Genomic DNA, 20850 nt, shown 5'->3' with positions numbered 1-20850 from the left:
TAGGAAAGATGGGCTATACACATTGGAGTTCAGAAGAATGAGAGGTGATTTTATTGAAACATAAGATAATGAGGGAGCTCGACAAGGTGGATGCAGGGGGGATATTTCCACTCATAGGAGAAACTAAAACTAGGGGACATAGTCTCAGAATAAGGGGCCGCCCATTTAAAACTGAGACGAGGAGGTATTTCTTCTCTCAGAGGGTTGTAAATCTATAGAATTCTCTGCCCCAGAGAGCTAAGGAGGCTGGGTCATTGAATATATTTAAAGGAGGAGATAGACAGATTTTTGAGCAATAAGGGAGTAAAGAGTTATGGGGAGCAGGCAGGGAAGTGGAGCTGAGTCCATGGTCAGATCAGCCATGATCTTATTGAATGGCAGAGCAAGCTCAAGGGGCCAAATGGCCTACTCCTGCTCCTATTTCTTATGTTCTTAAAACAGTAAATAGGCAATGGCAAGCCTTCAAGGTGGAGACAGTTCTAGTACCAAAGAAGCATATTCCTGTGAGGAAAGATACGGCATCACTGGCCACTAGATGGCGTCACTGTTGGAGGCCATTGGGCTGCATGCACATGTGTGCAGCCCAAGTATAAAAGGCCAGCCATTTTGTATATTAGTCACTTTGGGCCTTAATAAAGCAGAGCTAAGGTCATACCTCTTGGAGTTAAACAGCACTCAGTCTAACAGTTATTGCATACGCAACAAGGCAGAAAGCCTCATTGCATATAAAAAGTACTTGGATGTGCACTTGAAGCGCCATAACCTTCAGGGCTACGGACCAAGAGCTGGAAAGTGGGATTAGGCTGGATAGTTCTTTGTCGGCCGGCATAGACATGATGAGCCGAATGGCCTCCTTCCGTGCTGTAAATTTCTATGATTCTATGATCTACAGCTGGAGCTCCCTGGATGACAAAGGATATAGAGGTTAAAACAAATCAGAAAAATTAAGTTTCTAAGAACATAAGAAATAGGAGCAGGAGTAGGCCATTCAGCCCTTTGAGGCTGCTCTGCCATTCACATGTCACATACAGAATACAGCAGAATACAGAGATTGCAGTGGGAAATGAAAAAGGATACATGTAGGGCAGGGAGATTGTATGAGAAAAGTCTACCGAGTAACATAAAAGGGTACCCAAAATCTTTTATAAATCTATGAAAAGTAAAGGATAGTAAAAGGAATGCTGGAGCCGATTAGGGACAAAAACGGAAACCTTCTTGTGGAGACAGATTGCATGACTGAGGTACTGAATGAGTACTTTGCATCTGTCTTCACAAAAGAGGATAAAGTTAATGTCCCAGTAGAGGAGGAAGGAGCAGAGATATTGGCTAGGATAATAATAGATAGGTGCTAAATAGGTTGGCATCACTCAAAGTTAACAAGTCACGCAGTCCAGATGGGATGCATCCTAGGTTGCTGAGGGAATTTAGTGTGGAGATAGAAGAAGCTCTGACCACAATCTTTCAATCCTCCTTGGATATGGGAGTGGTGCCAGAAGACTGCAGGATTACAAATCTAACAGCCCTGTACAAAAAAGGGGAGTGGGACAAACCTGGTAACTACAGGCCAGTCAGTTTAACGTCAGTGCTGGGAGAACTACTAGAGATCATTTGTCAAGGACAAAATTAATCCAGTTCCTGTCTCCCTGGAATCCAATCCTGGAATCCGGCTCCAGTCTCCCGGGATCTTGTTCCAGTGTCCCAAGGAGCCAGTCCTCGAATTTAGTTCCAGTCCACTTGGATTCCAGTTCCACTCACTCCGAGATCCAGTCCTCGGATCCAATTACAGTCTTCCCAGTATCCAGTCCTGGGATTCTCAGCCCCCGCGATCCAATCCTGGGATGCAGATCCAGAACTGGGATCCATTTTCAGTCTCCTTGGGATCTAGTCCTGGGATCCTGTTCTAATCTCCATGGGATCCACTCCGGGGAACCAATTCCAGTCACCCTGGGATCCAGTTAAAGTCTCCCGGGATATAATTCTGGGATTCAGTTCCAGTCTCCCTTGGATCTATTCCCGGTTTCCATGGTTTCCACTGATCCAAACTTCATTTCCCAGAATGCCCTCGCCCACATTATATAAGCCGGCCCCCTGCATTAGCCGCTGTAATTGGTCGGAGAATGATGAGTGGGGCGGAGCCCATTGGTGATTGGTCAGAGACGCTGTCAGTCAGCGCGGGGGCGGGGCAAGCGCAGTGACGCAGTTTGTGTGCGCGGTAGGGGCCTAGCGGAGCCGGGACCGGGAACGGCCTGAGCGAGTGGACCGCGCATTCGGCGGCTACATGGAGGCAGCAGGTAGGAGCTGTCAGACACCTGGCAGTCTTAGCAGGGTCCCAGGCCGCGTCCACGCATCGGACTCCGGCCCTTGGACATTGCGAGCGGCGGCCCGGGGCCCAACGGAGGCGGCTGGCGGAGGAGCAGGAAAATTAACCGTCCCTCGGTAACAGCACCCCGTGTGTCATCCCCGCCCACCCCTCTGTCAATCCCCTCCCCACCCCACCCCTCTCAATCCCCCCCCACCCCTCTGTCAATCCCACTCCCCGTCTGTCAATCCCCTCCCCCGCGTCTGTCAATACCTTCCCCTCCCCCCGGTCTGTCAATCCCCTCCCCCCTCCCCGTAATCCCCCCCTCCACGTCCGTCAATCCAATCCCCTCCCCCATCTGTCAATCCCCTCCCATCCCCCGTCTGTCAATCCCCTTCTCTCCCCCCCCCACCTGTCAACGCAAACCCCGCCCCTCCATGTCTGTCAATCGCCCCCCACCCCCCTGTCTGTCAATCCCCCCCTCCCCCCGTGTCGTCGTCTCGTCCCGTCCCTGTGTCGTCGTCCCGTCCCCCCCCCCCCCCGTCCCTGTGTCGTCCCCCCATCCCCCTGTCCTTGTGTCGTTCTTTCCCCCCCCCCCTGGTCCTTGTGTCGTTCTTCCCCCCCCCCCCCCCCCCGGTCCTTGTGTCGTTCTCCCCCCGTCCCTGTCGTCGTCGTCGTCTTCTTCCCCCCACCCCCCAAATCCCGTGTCGTTGTTCCCTCCTCTCCCCATCCCTCTGTCGTTCCCCCACCCCCCTCCCCATCCCTGTGTCATTCCTGTTACTTATCAATTCCGTGCCTATTTTTCCCACAACTCTTTTTGAATCCCTCCAATCAGATTTCCGCTCTAGCCATAGCACTGTAACAGCCGTCATCAGAGTCACAAATGGCATCCTATGTGTCAGTGACTATCCCTCCTCATCTGCATTGACCTGTCTGCAACCTTTGATGCGTTTTTCCTACGTCTCTGTTGTCCAATTGGGTGGGACTGCCCTCGGCTGGGTATATTCCTATATATCTTGCCATAGCCAGTGAATCATCTTTTTAAAAATTTGTTCCTGGGATGTGGGGGTCGCTGGCAAGGCCAGCATTTATTGCCCATCCTAATTGCCCTCGAGTAGGTGCTGGTGAGCCGTCGCCTTGAATCGCTGCAGTCCGTGAGGTGATGGGACTGCCACAGTGCATTTAGGGCAGGAGCTCCAGCATTTTGACCCAGCAATGATATATATCTCCCAGTCAGGATGGTGGGAAGCTTGAAGATGATGGTGTTTCCATGCGCCTGCTGCCCTTGTCCTTGTAGGTGGGAAAGGTCAAGGGTTTGGGAGATGCTGTCGAAGAAGCCTTTGCGAGTTGTTGCAGTACATCTTACAGATGGTGCGCACTGCAACCACGGACCGCCGGTGATGGAGGGAGTGAATGTTTAAGGTGGTGGATGGGGTACTAATCAAACGATGAGTGTCGAGCTTCTTGAGTGTTGTTGAAGCTGTACTCATCCAGGCAAGTGGAGAGTATTCCAACACATGTAGATGGTGGAAAGGCTTTGGGGAGTCAGGAGGTTAGACATTTGCCGCAAAATACTCAGCCTCTGACTTGCTCTTGTAGCGACAGTATTTATGTGGCTGGTGTAGTTAAGTTTCTGGGCAATGTTGATGGGGGATTCGGCGATGGTAATCCAATGACTGTCAAGGGGAGGTGACTCGTCTGTCTTTTGTTGATGGTCATTGCCAGGCACTTGTGTGATGGGAATGATACTTGCTACTTATTAGTCCAAGTCTGAATGTTGTCCAGGTCTTGCTGCATGCAGGCACATTACATACATAGGATTACATTACATAGGATATACAGCACTGAAATGGGCCATTCAACCCAACCAGTCCATGCCGGCATTTATGCTCCACTCGAGCCTCCTTCCGTCATTCCTCACTTAATCTATCCGCGGGTGATACCCGCCCTCCAGATGGCTGAGGCATGGACAGTCGACACCTCAATGCGCTGGAGAAGTACCACCAGCGCTGCCTCCGCAAGATCCTGCAAATCCACTGGAAAGATAGACGCACCAACGTCAGTGTTCTCGCTCAGGCCAACATCCCCAGCATTGAAGCATTGACCACACTCGACCAGCTCCGTTGAGCAGGCCACATTGTCCGCATGCCCGACATGAGACTCCCAAAGCAAGCGCTCTCAGCTAACCAGATTCCCCACCCACCCACCCTTTCCTTAAACCACTGTCTGTCCCACCTCTGACAGAGACAGCAATTCCCGTATTGAACTGTACATCATCATCATCATCATCGGCAATCCCTCAGAATTGAGGAAGATTGCTTCCACTTTAAAAATGAGTCCTTAGGTGGCTGAACAGTCCAATACGAGAACCACAGTCTCTGTCACAGGTGGGACAGATAGTTGTTGAAGGAAAGGGTGGGTGGGATTGGTTTGCCACACGCTCTTTCCGCTGCCTGCGCTTGATTTCTGCGTGCTCTCAGTGATGAGACTCGAGGTGCTCAGCGCCCATCCGGATGCGCTTCCTCCACTTAGGGCGGACTTTGGCCAGGGACTCCCTGGTGTCAATGGGGATGTTGCACTTTATCAGGGAAGCTTTGAGGGTGTCCTTGTAACGTTTCCTCTGCCCACCTTTGGCTGTTTGCCATGAAGGAGTTTCGAGTAGAACGCTAACTTTGGGAGTCTCGTGTCTGGCATGCGAACAATGTGGCCTGCCCAGCGGAGCTGATCAAGTGTGGTCAGTGCTTCAATGCTGGGGATGTTGGCCTGGTCGAGGACGTTAATGTTGGTGTGTCTGTCCTCCCAGGGGATTTGCAGGAGCTTACGGAGACATCGTTGGTGGTATTTCTCCAGCGACTTGAGTTGTCTATTGTACATGGTCCATGTTCGCATGCCAGACACGAGACTCCCGAAAGAAGCGCTGTACTCCTTCATGGCAAACGAGCCAAAGGTGGACAGAGGAAACGTTACAAGGACACCGTCAAAGCTCCCTGGTAAAGTGCAGCATCCCCACCGACTCCTGGGAGTCCTTGGCCGAAGACCGCCCTAGGTGGAGGAGGTGCATCCGGGAGGGTGCTAAGCGCCTTGACTCGTCAGCGAGTGCGTGCGAAAGACAAGTGCAGGCTGCGGAAGGAACGTGCGGCAAACCTGTTCCATCCTCCCTTACCCTCAACGACTGTCTGTCCCACCTGTGGCAGGGACTGTGGCTCCCGCATTGGACTGTTCAGCCATCTAAGGACTCATTCTAAGAGTGGAAGCAAGTCTTCCTCGATTCCGAGGGACTGGCTATGATGATGATGACATGGCCCATGTCTCTGAGCCATACAGGAGGGTGGGTATTACTACAGCTCTGTAGACCATGAGCTTGGTGGCAGATTTGAGGCCATGGTCTTCGAACACTCTTTTCCTCGGGTCTCTCAATGCCTGGAATGTATAGTCACCTGAGAACTCACTTTGAGTGGAAGCAAGTCTTCCTCTATTTCGAGGAACTGCCTATGATGAAATCTATCCACGTAACCCTCTCTTTCCTTCTCCCTCATATGCTTGTCTAGCCTCCTCTTAAATGCACCTATACTATTCGCTTCAACCACTCCCTGTGGTGAGTCCCACATTCTCGTCACACTTTGGGTAAAGAAGTTTCTTCTGAATTTCCTATTGGATTTCTTTGTGACTATCTTATATTGATGGCCTCTAATTATGCTGTTGCCCACAAGTGGAAACATTCGCTCTGTGTCCACTCTATCAAAACCTTTCATAATTGTAAAGACCTCTGTTAGGTGACCCTTCACCCTTTTTCAAGAGAACTGAGACCCAGCCTGTTCATCCTTTCCTGATATGTATACCGTCGCATTTCTGGAATCATCTTTGTAAATCTACTCTGCACCCTCTCAAGCACCTCTATATCCTTTTTATAATATGACCAGAACTGCATGCAGTACTCTTAAGTGTGGTCTAACCAAGGTTCGATACAGGTTTAGCATAACTTCCCTCCTTTTCAATTCTATACCTCTATAAATAAACCCTCCACCTTAGTTTGCTTTTTTTATGGCCTTGCAAACCTGTGTCATAACTTTTAGCGATTGGTGTATTTGTCCACCAAGAGCCCTTTGTTCCTCTATCCCACCCAGATTCTCACCCTCCAAGTAATAAATGACCTCCCTATTCTTCCTACCAAAATGTAATACCTCACATTTATCTATGTTGAACTTCCTTTGCCAATTATATGCCCATTCTGCAAGTTTATTAATGTTCTCCTGTAATTTGTTGCAGTTCTTCTCAGTATTGACTCGCCCCCAATTTGGTGTCATCCGCAAATTTAGAAATTGTGTTTTTGATTCCAAAGTCTAAATCGTTAATATAAATTGTGAACAGTGATTCCAGCACTGATCCTTGTGGAACACCACTACCCACCTTCTGCCACTGTGAATAGCTATCTTTTACCCCTGCTCTCTGTGTCTTGAAGCCAGCTAGCTAACCATTCTCCTACTTGTCCCCTGACTCTGCATTCTCTGACTTTGTTCATCAGTCTATTATGAGATATCTTATTGAAGGCCTTTTGAAAATCTAGATGTTACATCTACTGCATTCACATTGTCGACTCTGTTACCTCTTCAAAAAATTCAGTGAGGTTGATCAAGCAAGACTTTCCCTTTTGAAATCCATGCTGACTATTTGTTATTATACTTTTTGTTTTCCAGATGTTCTTTTATTTTCTCCTTTAATCGGGATACCATTATTTTTCCTACCACTGATATTAATCTGACTGGTCTATAATTCCTTGGATATGTTCTATTTCTTTTCTTGAATATAGGTATTACGTTAGCTATCCACCAGTCCTCTGGCACTACACCTTTTTCTAATGAATTATTAAATATGTGTAGTAAGGCCTCTGCTATCTCTTCCCTAGATCTTTTAAAATGCGTGGATGCAATCCATCTGGACCAGGGGTTTTAACCTGAGTTTGATTAGTTTATTTAATATATCACCTCTCTTTATTTTAAATGTACTTATCTCATTATTAATCTCATCATCCAATGTCATGTCCACCTGTTCCAGCTCCTTGGTAAATACTGAAGCAAAATAATTATTTAATATTTCTGCCATCTCTTTATTGTTACCTGTGGTATTATCCTGTCTTTCCCTTAACGCCCCTATTCCCATCCCAACCTTTTTTTATTGATGTGATTGTACAATATTTTAATATTTTGTTTTATGTTCCTTGATAATTTAATTTCATAGTTCCTCTTTGCATTCTTAATTGTTTTTTTGACTCCTCTCCTAATCTTTTCATATTCTCCCTTATCATGCACTCCCCTGCTGTCTAAGTACTTAATGTACACCTCTTTCCTTATCCTCAATTGTTCCCTTATGGCTTTATTCATCCATGGAGTCTCATTAGTGTTGAGTTTGTTTTTTTCCTTTTAGCGGAATATATTGTTCCTGCACTCTGTTGAACACCATTTTAAATGTTTCCCATTGCTACTCTGCACGGACCGCTTCATTATCTGAGGAGGTGTGAATGGAACTGAACATTGTGCAATCATCAGCGAACATCCCCACTTCTGACCTTATTGTGGAGGGAAGTTCATTGATGATGCAACTGAAGATGTTTGGGCCAAGGACACTGCCCTGCGGAACCCTTTCAGCCATAAGAACATAGGAACATAAGAATTAGGAGCAGGCCATTTGGCCCTTCGAGCCTGCTCTGCCATTCAATAAGATCCTGGCTGATCTTCTACCTCAACTCCACTTTCCTGCACTATCCCCATATCCCTTGATTCCCTTAATATTCAAAAATCTATTGATCTCTGTCTTGAATAGCCTCAGTGACTGAGCATCCACAGCCCGCTGCAGTAGAGAATTCCAAAGATAAACCACCCTCTGAGTGAAGAAATGTCTCCTAATCTCAATCCTAAATGGCCAACCCCTTATTCTGAGACAGTGACCCTTGGTTCTAGACTCCACAGCCAGGGGAAACATCCTCCCTACATCTACCCTTTCAAGCCCTGTAAGAATTTCATATGTTTCAATTGGATCACCTCTCATTCTTCTAAACTCTAGAGAAAATAAAGAAAAAAAGAAAGACTTGCATTTGTATAGAGCTTTTCACGGATGCCTCAAAGCGCTTTACAGCCAATGAAGTACTTTTGGAGTGTAGTCACTGTTGTAATGTGGAAATTGCGGCAGCCAACTTGCACACAGCAAGCTCCCACAAACAGCAATGTGATAATGACCAGATCATCTATTTTTGTGATGTTGATTGAGGGATAAATTTTGGCCAGGACACCGGGAATAACTCCCCTGCTCTTCTTCGAAATAGTACCATGGGATCTTTTACGTCCACCTGAGGGAGCAGGTGGGACCTTGGTTTAACGTTTCATCCGAAAGACGGCACCTCCAACGGTGCAGCATTCCCTCAGCACTGATTGAGTTTGAGAGTAAACTGATGGGGCGCTAATTGGCTGTGTTGGACTTGTCCTGCTTTTTGTGGACAGTTGTCTACATTGTTGGGTAGATGCCAGTGTTGTAGCTGTATTAGAACAGCTTGGCTAGAGGCGTGGCTAGTTCTGGAACACAAGTCTTCAGCACGACAGCTGAGATGTTGTCGGGGGCACGTTGGCATTGTTGTATCCAGTGCACTCAGCTGTTTCTTGATATCGCGTGGAGTGAATCAGAATTGGCTGAAGATTGGCTTCTATGATGGTGGTGACCTCAGGAGGATGGCATTGACTGCACTTCCGGCTGAAGATGCCTGCAAACGCTTGCGTGCTGTGCTCTGCCATCATTTAGGATGGGGATGTTCGTGGAGCCTCCTCCTCCCGTTAGTTTAATTGTCCACCACCATTCATGACTGGAATGTGCAAGACTGCAGAGCTTTGATCTGATCCATTGGTTGTGGGTTTGCTTAGCTCTAGCTATAGTGTGTTTCCGCTGTAACTTCACAAGGTTGGCACTTTATTTTTAGGTATGCCTGATGCTGCTCCTGGCATGCTCTTCTACACTGCTCATTGAACCAGGGTTGCTCCCTTGGCTTGATGGTAATGGTCGAGTGAGGGATATGCCAGGCCATGGGGTTACAGATTGTGGTGGAATACAATTCTACTGCCGCTGATGGCCCACAGCGCCTCTGGATGGCTAGTTTTGAGCTGTTAGATCTGTTCTGAATATCCTATTTAGCACGATAGTAGTGGCGCACAAGATGGAGAGTGTCCCCAGTGTGAAGTCGGATCTTCGTCTCTACAAGAGCTGTGCGGTGGTCACTCCTGCCAATACTGTCATGGGCAGGTAGATTCGTGAGAATGAGGTCAAGTAGGTTTTTCCCTTGTGTTGGTTCTCTCGTCACCTGCCGTAGGCCCACTCAGGTAGCTATGTCCTTCAGGGCTTGATCAGTAGTGGTGCTACTGAGCCACTCTTGGTGATGCTTTGCATAAGCTGCTTTTCCCGTTCCCGCACCATTGTCCTGGAGTCCCCTAAGGATCGATCCTTTGTCTCCTCCTACTTATCTTAAGCTGCCCCTCAGCGACACCACCCGAAAACACAACCCAAGTTGCACATATACGCTGACGACACCCAGCTGTACTTCACCTCCACTGCCTCTGATAAATCACGCAGTTTGTCTGACATCCGGTCCTGGATGAGCAGAAATTTCCTCCCAACTAAATACGGGAAGACTGAAACCATTGTCTTCGATCTCCGCTACAAACTCTGTTCCCTAGCCACCAACTCCATCCTCCTCCCTGGCAACTGTCTGAGGCTTAACCAGACTGTTTGCAACCTCAGCATCCTACTTGACCCTGAGATGAGCTTCTGACCCCATATCCGGCCCGTTACCAAGACTGTATACTTCCACTTCATGTAACATCGCCCATCTCCTCCCCTGCATCTGCTCATCTGCTGCTGAAAATCTCATGCCTCGGTTATCTCCAGACTTGACTATTCCAGTGCGCTCCTGTCTGGTTTCCAACCTGCACCCTCTTTAAACTTCAGCTCATCCAAAGCTCTGCTGCACGCATTCTAACTTGCACTAAGTCCTGCTCACCCATCACCCCTGTGCTCGCTGACCTACATTGGCTCCCAGCCGGACTTAGTTTTAATATTCTCATCCTCGAGTTCAAATCTCTCTAAGGCCTCGCCACTCCCTGTCTTCATAAACCTTTTCCAGCCCTACAACCCTCTTAGATCTCTGCACTCTCCCAATTCTTCTCTCTTGTGCATCCCCCACTTCCTTTGCTTCGCCCTAAGCTCTGAAATCCCCTCCCTAAACCTCTATGTCTCTTTACCCCCTCTCCTCCTTTAAGACACTCCTTAAAACCACTGCTTTGTCACATGTCCTAATGGCTCCTTATCTGGTTCGTTGCCAAATTTTGTTTGATAACGCTGCTGTGAAGCGTCTTGGGACATTTTATAACGGTAAAAATACTATATAAATGCAAGCTATATCACCGGTGGGTGCTGTTCCCCACTGATCCCAGAGTTGTGTGATTTCGGGTTCTCTGCTGTCTGTTTTTCAGATTCCTGTGTTGTGCGCTGTTCCTTGCCAGGATTAAGTGTGGGCTATTTCTGTATCTCTGCTCTCTGTGTGAAGCCTAGTGGTGAGCTACAGTACGGTGAGAGGCAACAGAGACTGTTCATCCTGTGAGCTTCTACCCTGAGAACCATGGAGCCGCTTAATATAACCAGGGACATCATCCAGCGGCAGATAAAGGTACCAAATATCTTCCCAGTCTCCTTCCAGGCATATACTGGCAAGGGGGAAGGAGGTCCAGCAGGGTGGGGGTTGGTCCAGTGTGAGGGGGGGGACAGGGGGGACGCGGGGAGGGGGGGGAGACGCGGGGGGGGGGGCGGGGGGGTGAGAAGCTGGTCCAGAAGGGGGTTTGTCGGATAGTGCTAAGTATGGGGGGGGAGGTTTGAGGGGCTATTGGACGAGGGAGGAGCTGGCGGGGGGCAGGAGTTTGAGGGGCTGAAAGGGGGGGGGTGTGCTGGAGGGGCTAGCGCGGGGAGGTAGTTGAAGGAGTGGGGGGGGGTGCGGTTGGAGGGCTGGCAGTGATGGAGCGGGTGCAGGGCGGGGTTGGATTAGAACTGGCGACGCGTGAGGCAGTGAGGCTGCGGTGGGGCTGGCGTGCGCGGGAGTCGTGGGGGCAGCTGGTCTGGTGGCGGTGGTGGAGCAAGTCCGTTGTGTGGGAGTGGTTTGATGAGCCTTGGTTTGTCCCTCTCTCACGCTGCTCCCTATGTCTGCAGGAGAGGAATACTCTGCAGTTTGAGCGCCGATACCATGTCATTGATCCGTTCATCAAGCGGCTGGGTCTGGAATGCGAACTGGAGGTGAGATGTCTGAACCCCTCTTTCTCCCCCCCCCCCCCCCCCCCTTGCCGAAACACAGGCAGCCAAACACCTCTCTCATCAAGACAGACAACCCCCGCCCCACTTAAATATGGGCGTTTGAGTGAGTGGTGTGTGAAGTTCATATAATGTTACAGCATGTAACCTGCAGATTTTCCCCTTTCAAGTATTTATCTAATTCTATTTGAAAGTTACTATTGAATTTGCTTCTACCACCTTTTTAGGCAGTGCATTCCAGATCACAACACGCTGCATTCAAAAAAAATTCTCTTCAATTCCTTTCTGATTCATTTGATTACCAACCCTCCTGCCACTGGAAACAGTCTCTCCCTATCCTATCAAAGCCCCTCATAATTTTGAACACCTCTATTAAATCTCCCCTTAACCTTCTCTGCTTTAAGGTGTGCAAAGCTAGCTTCAGTTGATCATAGACTCCCAGTAAGTGATTTGTGTTGTGAGGTGTGTTTTTCGGCTGTGGGTATCTGTTTAACATTTGAATCATATTCCTGTTCTCTCTTTCTGCCCCACAGGGTCACTCTGGCTGTGTGAACTGTCTGGAATGGAATGAGAAGGGCGAGTAAGTATCTTTCTCTACTCCATCCCCTCCCCCCATGCCTGCTCTGCCCATCTGTCCTCCTCTCCTCTCTTCTCTTTCCCCCCCCCCCCCCCCCGCTTGCTCTGCCCGCTCCCCCACCCCTCCTGCGCTGTCTCTTTCATCCTCCTCCTCCCCCCCCCCCCCCCCCCCGGGCCATGTCACTGAGCTCAGGCACTCACTCTCATTGTCTTCGATTGCAGCTTGCTGGCCTCTGGATCGGATGATCAGCATGCCATTCTGTGGGATCCCTTTAGCTGCAAGAAACTGCTGACCATGCATACTGGACACACGGCCAACATATTCACAGTGAAGGTATCAACGTCTCTCCTGCTTACTGCACTCGATAATAAACTTCATATTCAGATTAGATTGTAGAGGGGACACAGTCAGTGAGAGTGCTCAGTGCTTTATGCCTGTTGATTCTGAGGGTGAATTCTGGTTGTACAAACTGAGGCAGATTTATGTAAGTTTCATATTTGATCTGTTGGATGTTTTATTTTCCACTGTGCTGCTTCTATCTCCATGACCAGCTGGCAACGGCTTGGGCTCCCTCAGCCCCAGAGGCTGCTCCGCCGACACTCTAAATATTTCACTCTGTGATTCTATCCAAAGATGATGAAGCTCGCCACACTCGCTGTAAGGATTGAAAAGGTGATTGTGCCACTGCAGTTTTGGGGAAATTGCACTCTTCCGGGTTGGAACACAGGTTGAATGGATCAAACTCTTGCTGTGTAAATGGTTTTATTCATTGTTGTGTTGGGGATGAGCTGCAGTGTTTTCCTGCCCTCTTACCAGCACAAGCACAATGGGCCAAATGGCCGCCTTCTGTGCTGTATGCATCTATTAGCTTCAAGAGTTAATGCTGGCTGAGCCTGGGAGGAGACTGTAGCCCATCGAGGAGACATTGCTTTCTGACTCCAAGGTGCTGTCTGTGGAACCTCCTCCAGGGCTACTACCCACTGTTCCTGAATCCAGCCACTTATCCAATCCCTCATTCCTTCGCTCCACCATAGATGGCTGTACCTTCAGCTGCCTGGTCACCAAGCATTTCCCTCCCTAAACCCCTTCACCTCTCTTCTCAAAACCTGCTGACCAGGCTTTTGATCATCACTCCCAATATCGCCATTGGGTGACATCCATTTTTCCTTTTTCCTCTGTGAAGCGCATTGGAACATTTTTTCTACGGAGGCAGCATAGGTTAGATACAAAAAAAAGCTCCCTCCACACACTTCCAGAGCAAGTACAGTACAGCTTAGATACAAGGTAAAGTTCCCTCTACATTGTCCCATCAAACACTCCCAGGGATTTTGAAGTGCAGTCACTGTTTTGTAGGCAAATACAATAGTCAATTTGTGGTAGTAAGGTTCCACAATCAATGAGGTAAATAATCAGATAGTCTATTTGGCTGAGATGAATGACAGTACAAATTGTAAGATGGTTTAAGTGACCGAGTAAGATTGTGATTGTGTTCCAAACTCCTATTTAGTGTAGATCCTGTATAGCTAGCAGAGAGAAAGCGAGAGAAAGACACACATTTATGCCAGGAGTCGGTGCTTACAGTGAATCCGAGTGGTACCACGGAATAATGGCAATGGTCACAGTATAAATAGCTGGTGATTGCAGTTAGGTCACTTGTTAATTTTCCCATCTGGATTCCTAGCCAACTATTTGACGAAGGTCGAAGAGATTGGTTAGTCAGATTTCACTGTGTGTTTGACCAGGATAATCACCTTTGTTGAATGAAGTGAACCCCTGCTGATGGAGGCTGCACCTCACTGTAGCGACACACTGGCCACACAATTTGTATTCGGTCTTGCTGCATGTTGGCACTGTGGGGTGTTACCCCTTTATAATTCCCTGTTTTCCAGTTCCTTCCTCACTCGAATGACCGCACGCTGATTACCGGAGCTGCTGATTCCAAGGTTCACGTCCATGACTTGACTGTAAAAGAAACCATTCATATGTTTGGCGAGCACACCAACCGTGTGAAGCGCATCGCAGCTGCTCCAATGTGGCCCAACACGTTCTGGAGCGCCGCAGAGGACGGGACAGTCAGGTATGTGTCTGAGCTCGGGCTAACCTCCCAGGATAGGCTGAAGCTCGTAGCTGTGACTGAGAGCCCACTCATTGTGATATTTTATACTGTGGGAAAGACTGCCACATTCCTCACCTTGCGATTACTGTACTCATCATTCACATCACCCTCTGTGCAATTTTAATGAAGTGTGTCTCAGATTCACTGTGTCCTCACACCAGCCTCTCATTATTGGTGTCCCGTTTCTCTCTTTTCCCCCCGGCCCACCCCTCCGGGCCAGCGCAACGCCCGAGCAAGTCTCCCCATTGTGCTCTCCAAGCTCGGGATGTTCTCGATAGGAGACCTGCCATTTTTGTACCACAAGCGCCCCTTTACAGCTCTTGGACTTAACACTGAGTGCTGCAGCAGCTTTCATACATGGGAACATCCCAACATCTTTCAATAGAAATAGGAGCAGGAGTAGGTCATACGTCCCCTCGAGCCTGCTCCGCCATTTAATCCGATCATGGCTGATACGATCATGGAACCGGTCCATTTCCCTTCCCACTCCCCAAATGCGCACCCAAACCCAATCGGACAAAACCTTGAGCCACAGAAGGAAATATTAGAACAGGTAGATAAAAGCTTGGACAAAGAGGTAGGTTTTAACGAGTGGCTTAAAGATAGGGCAGAATGGTTTAGGGAGTGAATTCCAGAGCTGAAGGCACAGCTGCAAATGGTGGAACAAAGGATGTGGGGAATGTGCAGGAGGCTAGAATTGGAGGAGTGCAGAGATCTCGGAGGGTTGTAGGGCTGGAGGTGTTTACAGAGACCATGAGGATGGAGGGGGAGGCCATGGAGAGATGTAATGTCAGAGAGGCCGTTAGTAAACAAGTTTTCCTTCACTTCCATTAATATGCAGTCTTTCCTTTCTATTGCAGACAGTATGACCTGAGAGAGAGCAGCAAGCGTTCGCAGGTACTTGTGGACCTCACTGAATACTGTGGGCAGCATGTCGAGGCTAAGTGCCTAGCCATTAATCCTCAGAACAATAACTATCTTGCTGTCGGGGCAAGTGGGCCCTTTGTGCGAGTCTATGACATTCGTATGATTCACAATCACAGGTAGGGTGGAAGCTGCTGTTACAGCGAGAGCGACGTGTACAAGCTCTCCAGATTTCTGGATTCTCCTCGAGAAATATGTAGACTGCCTCTGTCCCCAGTCGCCAGATATATCGACTGCCTCTGTCCCCAGTCACCAGATATATCGACTGCCTCTGTCCCCAGTCACCAGATATATCGTCTGCCTCTGTCCCCAGTCACCAGATATATCGACTGCCTCTGTCCCCAGTCACCAGATATATCGACTGCCTCTGTTCCCAGTCGCCAGATATATCGACTGCCTCTGTCCCCAGTCACCAGATATATCGTCTGCCTCTGTCCCCAGTCACCAGATATATCGTCTGCCTCTGTCCCCAGTCACCAGATATATCGACTGCCTCTGTCCCCAGTCACCAGATATATCGACTGCCTCTGTCCCCAGTCGCCAGATATATCGACTGCCTCTGTCCCCAGTCACCAGATATATCGTCTGCCTCTGTCCCCAGTCACCAGATATATCGACTGCCTCTGTCCCCAGTCACCAGATATATCGACTGCCTCTGTCCCCAGTCGCCAGATATATCGACTGCCTCTGTCCCCAGTCGCCAGATATATCGTCTGCCTCTGTCCCCAGTCGCCAGATATATCGACTGCCTCTGTCCCCAGTCGCCAGATATATCGTCTGCCTCTGTCCCCAGTCACCAGATATATCGACTGCCTCTGTCCCCAGTCACCAGATATATCGACTGCCTCTGTCCCCAGTCACCAGATATATCGACTGCCTCTGTCCCCAGTCGCCAGATATCATAGAATCATAGAAATTTACAGCACGGAAAGAGGCCATTTCAGCCCATCGTGTCCGTGCTGGCCAACAAGAGGCTATCCAGCCTAATCCCACTTTTCAGCTCTAGGTCCATAGCCCTGCAGTTGACAGCACTTCAGGTACTTTTTAAATGTGGTGAGGGTTTCTGCCTCTACCACCCTTTCAGGCAGTGAGTTCCAGACCCCCACAATCGTCTGGGTGAAGAAATTTCCCCTCAAATCCCCTCTAATTACTTTAAATTTATACCCCTAGTTGTTGATTCCTCTGCTAAGGAAAGTAGGTCCTTTCTATCCACTATATGTAGGCCCCTCATCATTTTATACACCTCAATGAGGTATCCCTTCAGCCTCCTCTGTTCGAAGGAAAACAAACCCAGCCTATCCAATCTGTCATAGCTAAGATTCTCCACTCCCGGCAACATCTTCGAAAATCTCCAGTGCAATCACATCCTTCCCATAATGTGGTGAACAGAACCGCACCAGTACTCTAGCTGTGGCCTAACTAGTGTTTTATACAATTCAAGCATACCCCCCCCCACCCCCCCCGCTCTTGTATTCTATGCCTCGGCTAATAAAGACAAGCATTCCATGTGCCTACAGCTTTCTTCTTCACTATCAACCACACAGCCGATTTTAGTATCATCTGCAAACTTCTTAATCATACCCCCTATATTCAAGTCTAGATCATTGATGTTTACCACAAAAAGCAAGGGATCTAGTACTGAGCCCTGCGGAACCCCACTGGAAACAATCTTCCAGTCACCAAAACACCCATCAACCATTACCCTCTGCTTCCTGCCTTTGAGACAATTTTGGATCCAACTTGCCACTTTGCCCTGGATCCCAAGGGCTTTTACTTTCGTGACCAGTCTGGCATGTGGGACCTTATCAAAAGCCTTGCGAAAATCCATATACACTACATCAAGCGCGCTACCTTCATCAACCCTCCTTGTTACCACCTCAAAAAATTCAATCAAGTTATTCAGACATGACATTCCCTTAACAAATCCGTGCTGACTGTCCTTGATTAATCCGTGTCTTTCTAAATGAAGACTTACCCTGTCCTTCAGAATTTTTCCCAGTAATTTTCCCACCATCGAGATTAGGCTGATTGGCCTGTAATTACTCGGTCTATCTCTTTCTCCCTTCTTAAACAAACTTGTCACATTAGCAGTGCTCTGGGACCGCATGCCCCTCCCGAGCTGCCCCCTCCAGTCCCAGCCCCTCCCGAGCTGCCCCCTCCCCTCTTCACCTTGAGGTGTGTGTAATCTTTTTACATTTCATTTTGATAGAAAAGCAGTGAAGCAGAGCTCAACCCCTGGGGTGCACACGTTCTGCGACAGGTACAAGTCAGTGCCGGATGGAGCTGTTCAGTATTATGTAGCAGGTATGCAGCATTCAAAGTTCCCTTTTTGATATGTTTACAGGCTTGTTCACAGACCCTGAAACAATAGTCATTTATATTTTTCCATTTCAAAGTGATTAAAACATTTTTTTTTTGCATTTCCCTTTGTCTTCCTGTAGCACCAGTGATCCCTGGTGTGTAACAGCTGGGTCCTGGGGGTCCCTGGTGTGTAACAGCTGGGTCCTGGGGGTCCCTGGTGTGTAACAGCTGGGCCCTGGGGAATCCTAACCCAGTCCAGATACCAACCCAAGTACGGGTGGGACCTCTGACCTTGGGCCAATCAGGTGATGGTTGCGGATGCCAAGAGATGGTATATTCTTCGTTACAGCAATCAGGGACCCTGTGGTGCCTTTCTGGGAAACCAGGATGGGCTTTGTGAAATCTAGCGTGGAGTAGCAGAGAATCCTCTGTTTCCAGCCCAGCAGTCGAAAGACTTCACTAATTCACCACAGTAACTGACTCCTGTTTGGGCTCAATGGCTTTGACCTGTTCCTAAGTGCCTGTCCTGCTTTCAGACACCAGTCCAGCTTCTCACCAACATCACCAATCCCTTCTCTGCACAAACCCATCCAATAGTATTTATTCTGTCCACTTCACTGTCCTTCCCTGTAACTCATTCCATCATTAGACTTTGGGTGAAGTGAGTTTGAATACAACAGCTCCCACATATACAGCACCTTTTAATGTAAAACATCCCATGGTATTTCACAGATTAAATATGGAAAACTGGCCAGGAATCGAGGGTGGCCAAAAACCATGGGCTTTGAGGAGATTCTCAAAGGAGAGAGGGATGAAGTGGCAGAGATTTAGTAGAAAAGCAGAATACTGCGGATGCTGGAATCCGGAATAAAAATAGAAAATGCTGGAAATCTCAGCGGGTCAGGCAGCATCTGTGGAAAGGAAGCAGAGTTAATGTTTCAGGCCGATGACCCTTCATCAGATTTAGTAGGACTGTTCCTCTGCATGTGATACTGTAGGAAACAATTGTGCTGCACAGTGTGTGCAGGACATGCTCACAAGACACTGATCCTTTACTGGAGCAGGCTATCATTGTGAATGGGGATCATTGCTGATGGGTCTGTCTATGATACCAGTAAGAGATGAATGAGAGGATGTGCAACATGTGACCCATGTTACTGAAGGAAAAAGCTACCAACTAATCTGTCAATGCAGCAATAATTCTCCCTTGTCCCTGATGACATTGCATACATCAGCTGTGTGTATCTTCAAAGATTTTGCAACTAATTTATTTATATTACGGTCACAGCTTTAAACTTAAACTGGTTGTGGGGTTGTGTAATTGTCTCCATTCCTCTGATCACCTTCAGAATATTGGTGCTCTTGATAATAGTATAGGCTGCTGGACAATAGTGTAAATTCAGTAATGGCCCCATCATAGGCTGCTACAGAAGGGTGAACCAGCCACGCTTCTTATTCCTGATTAACATCCAGTGACTCCTGCTGGAAAGTGAGTGTTTGGATCTTGAGACTATGTGATGCCTCTTGTGGTTGAATAACTTGCCAGTACTGTCACCTAAGAAGATGAGGCCTGACTGAGATTCTCTGGCTGTGTAGCACTAGCTCCTGAACCACATTGTTGTTCTGCAGCTTCTGGTTAATTCTCCCTCTCTATCTTTCTTCCAGGTCACCTCCCGGTAAAACAGCCTGATTATAACAATCGTCTCCGAGTGCTCGTAGCCACTTATGTGGCCTTCAACCCTGATGGGACTGAGCTCTTAGTCAACATGGGAGGGGAGCAGGTAGGACAAAGCACAATTTATCAACTCTTTGTCAAAAGGCACTCCAGAGAAAGGTCAACCAATGTTTGAGCCTTTTACACCGGGGCCCTGTACATGGGGAAGCACTGCTTGGAAGGTTTAGACTGCAACACAAACACACATGTTTAGCACAAGTGCAAGTCATTTACTGCTTGCTGTGTGTGCTGAAGTTAGACCTTGCTTAGATTGATTTTACACTGTACCATTTTCCTGCTTTGTCCCAGTCTGGTTTTAAGGGAACTGGAGTATAGCTTAAACATCCCAGCCACGTGTTCCTGGTGATATAAGTGAGGCAGAACATTCATTCTTCACATTTGCCAAGCTGCTTGTGGAGTTTTGTTGAAACGGTCTGATTATTAGTTGATTTGGTGTGAGCCTGCGCTAAACTGGTTTGGTTGTGTAGCTACATTGCACAGGATAATTCACAGCAAGTAAGTGAAAATCTCTCGTTTACAGGTCTACTTGTTTGATCTGACGAATAAGCAAAAGCCCTACACGTTTCTGCTACCCAAGAAGTGCCACTCTTCTAATGGTGAGTTACTTAGTGTGTGTAATGTCTATGGCAGGTAAAGGGGCCATGTGTGTTGTACACCACAGTATTGGCCGGCCTCCTTCATCCTGTCTGTCCACAACTAAAATCCTCTTCGAGAATTTTCTGTACAAAATCTGAGACAGAGCGCGGGCAGTTCTGGGGATTCTCTCAAAACCAGTGGCTGGGCGAGCAGGTTGTGAATAAAGAGATGTGGGACAGGATTTTGGCTAACCACTCCTTGTTTGCCCTCCCTATTTGTGAGGAAGTGTGTTGCCAAATTGTGTGAAACTGTAGCCCAACAGTCTGGGCTCTCTGCCCAATACTGAGGTTTGTGCTGGAGATTGTGAATGGATTGGCTGTGTTGCTGTAAGGCCTTGCAGCAACCAATATTGAAGGAAACTTTGTGAATTGCTGCAATGCACCTGTAGACTGTACGCTCTGCAGCCTCAGCGTGCGGGAGGTGGATACTGAGTCCAATAGCAGGAACATTGATCAAGCCAATTGTTCTCCCTTGAGAGGTGTTGAGTTAGCAAGTGTCATACAGCTGCACCAATACAGGTGACCAGTGAGTATCCATCACACTCCTGACGTAAGCCTTGTAGATGATGCGAGGTTTGAGTGGGCAGGCTATGTAGAAGATGCACAACTAGAAACACGGCACAGAAAGCAGCAGAACTGACCGCTGCCTCTTAATGAGCCATGCTTATACTTTGCTGTAACCATGTTAACCTGCGGCAATGATGGGAATGCCCGGTGTAACCGGGTGCTCTATATGGATTGTGTAAGATATTCAGAAAGACACGGTGAATGTTCGTGTAAAGAAACGAGTGGCGTGTGAGCATGTAGGTCATGGACATAAATGGTAAATGAAGCTTTAAAAGTGGATATCAAGAAGAATACATTTTCCCAGAGTTGTGGATATGTGAAACAGACTCCCAGCAAAAGTGTATCATGTGACAACTAACTCCT

At 48.2% G+C, this 20850-nt stretch overlaps 1 protein-coding gene across 2 annotated transcripts in view; it reads left to right on the top strand.

Moving 5' to 3' along the window:
• The first annotated feature begins 2165 nt into the window (after window positions 1-2165).
• wdtc1 (WD and tetratricopeptide repeats 1) overlaps window positions 2166-20850 on the top strand; it is a 56452-nt gene continuing 37767 nt past the window's right edge. The window contains exons 1-10 of one of the 2 annotated variants that reach the window (XM_070899033.1): window positions 2166-2291; window positions 10807-11000; window positions 11534-11617; window positions 12166-12212; window positions 12431-12542; window positions 14099-14286; window positions 15186-15368; window positions 17459-17553; window positions 19216-19331; window positions 19806-19881. In XM_070899033.1, coding sequence (XP_070755134.1) covers window positions 10953-11000; window positions 11534-11617; window positions 12166-12212; window positions 12431-12542; window positions 14099-14286; window positions 15186-15368; window positions 17459-17553; window positions 19216-19331; window positions 19806-19881 — 949 coding nt within the window. In that variant the 5' untranslated portion in view covers window positions 2166-2291; window positions 10807-10952. Of the gene's footprint in view, window positions 2292-2347; window positions 2437-10806; window positions 11001-11533; window positions 11618-12165; window positions 12213-12430; window positions 12543-14098; window positions 14287-15185; window positions 15369-17458; window positions 17554-19215; window positions 19332-19805; window positions 19882-20850 lie in introns of those variants that run through there. The other variant, XM_070899034.1, reaches the window with a different exon arrangement.

Source organism: Pristiophorus japonicus, chromosome 14 (assembly GCF_044704955.1).
Source record: "Pristiophorus japonicus isolate sPriJap1 chromosome 14, sPriJap1.hap1, whole genome shotgun sequence".
In the NCBI taxonomy this organism is placed as follows: domain Eukaryota; kingdom Metazoa; phylum Chordata; class Chondrichthyes; family Pristiophoridae; genus Pristiophorus; species Pristiophorus japonicus.
The sequence above is the reverse complement of the archived record's forward strand: the minus strand, read 5'-3'. Positions and strand labels throughout refer to the sequence as shown.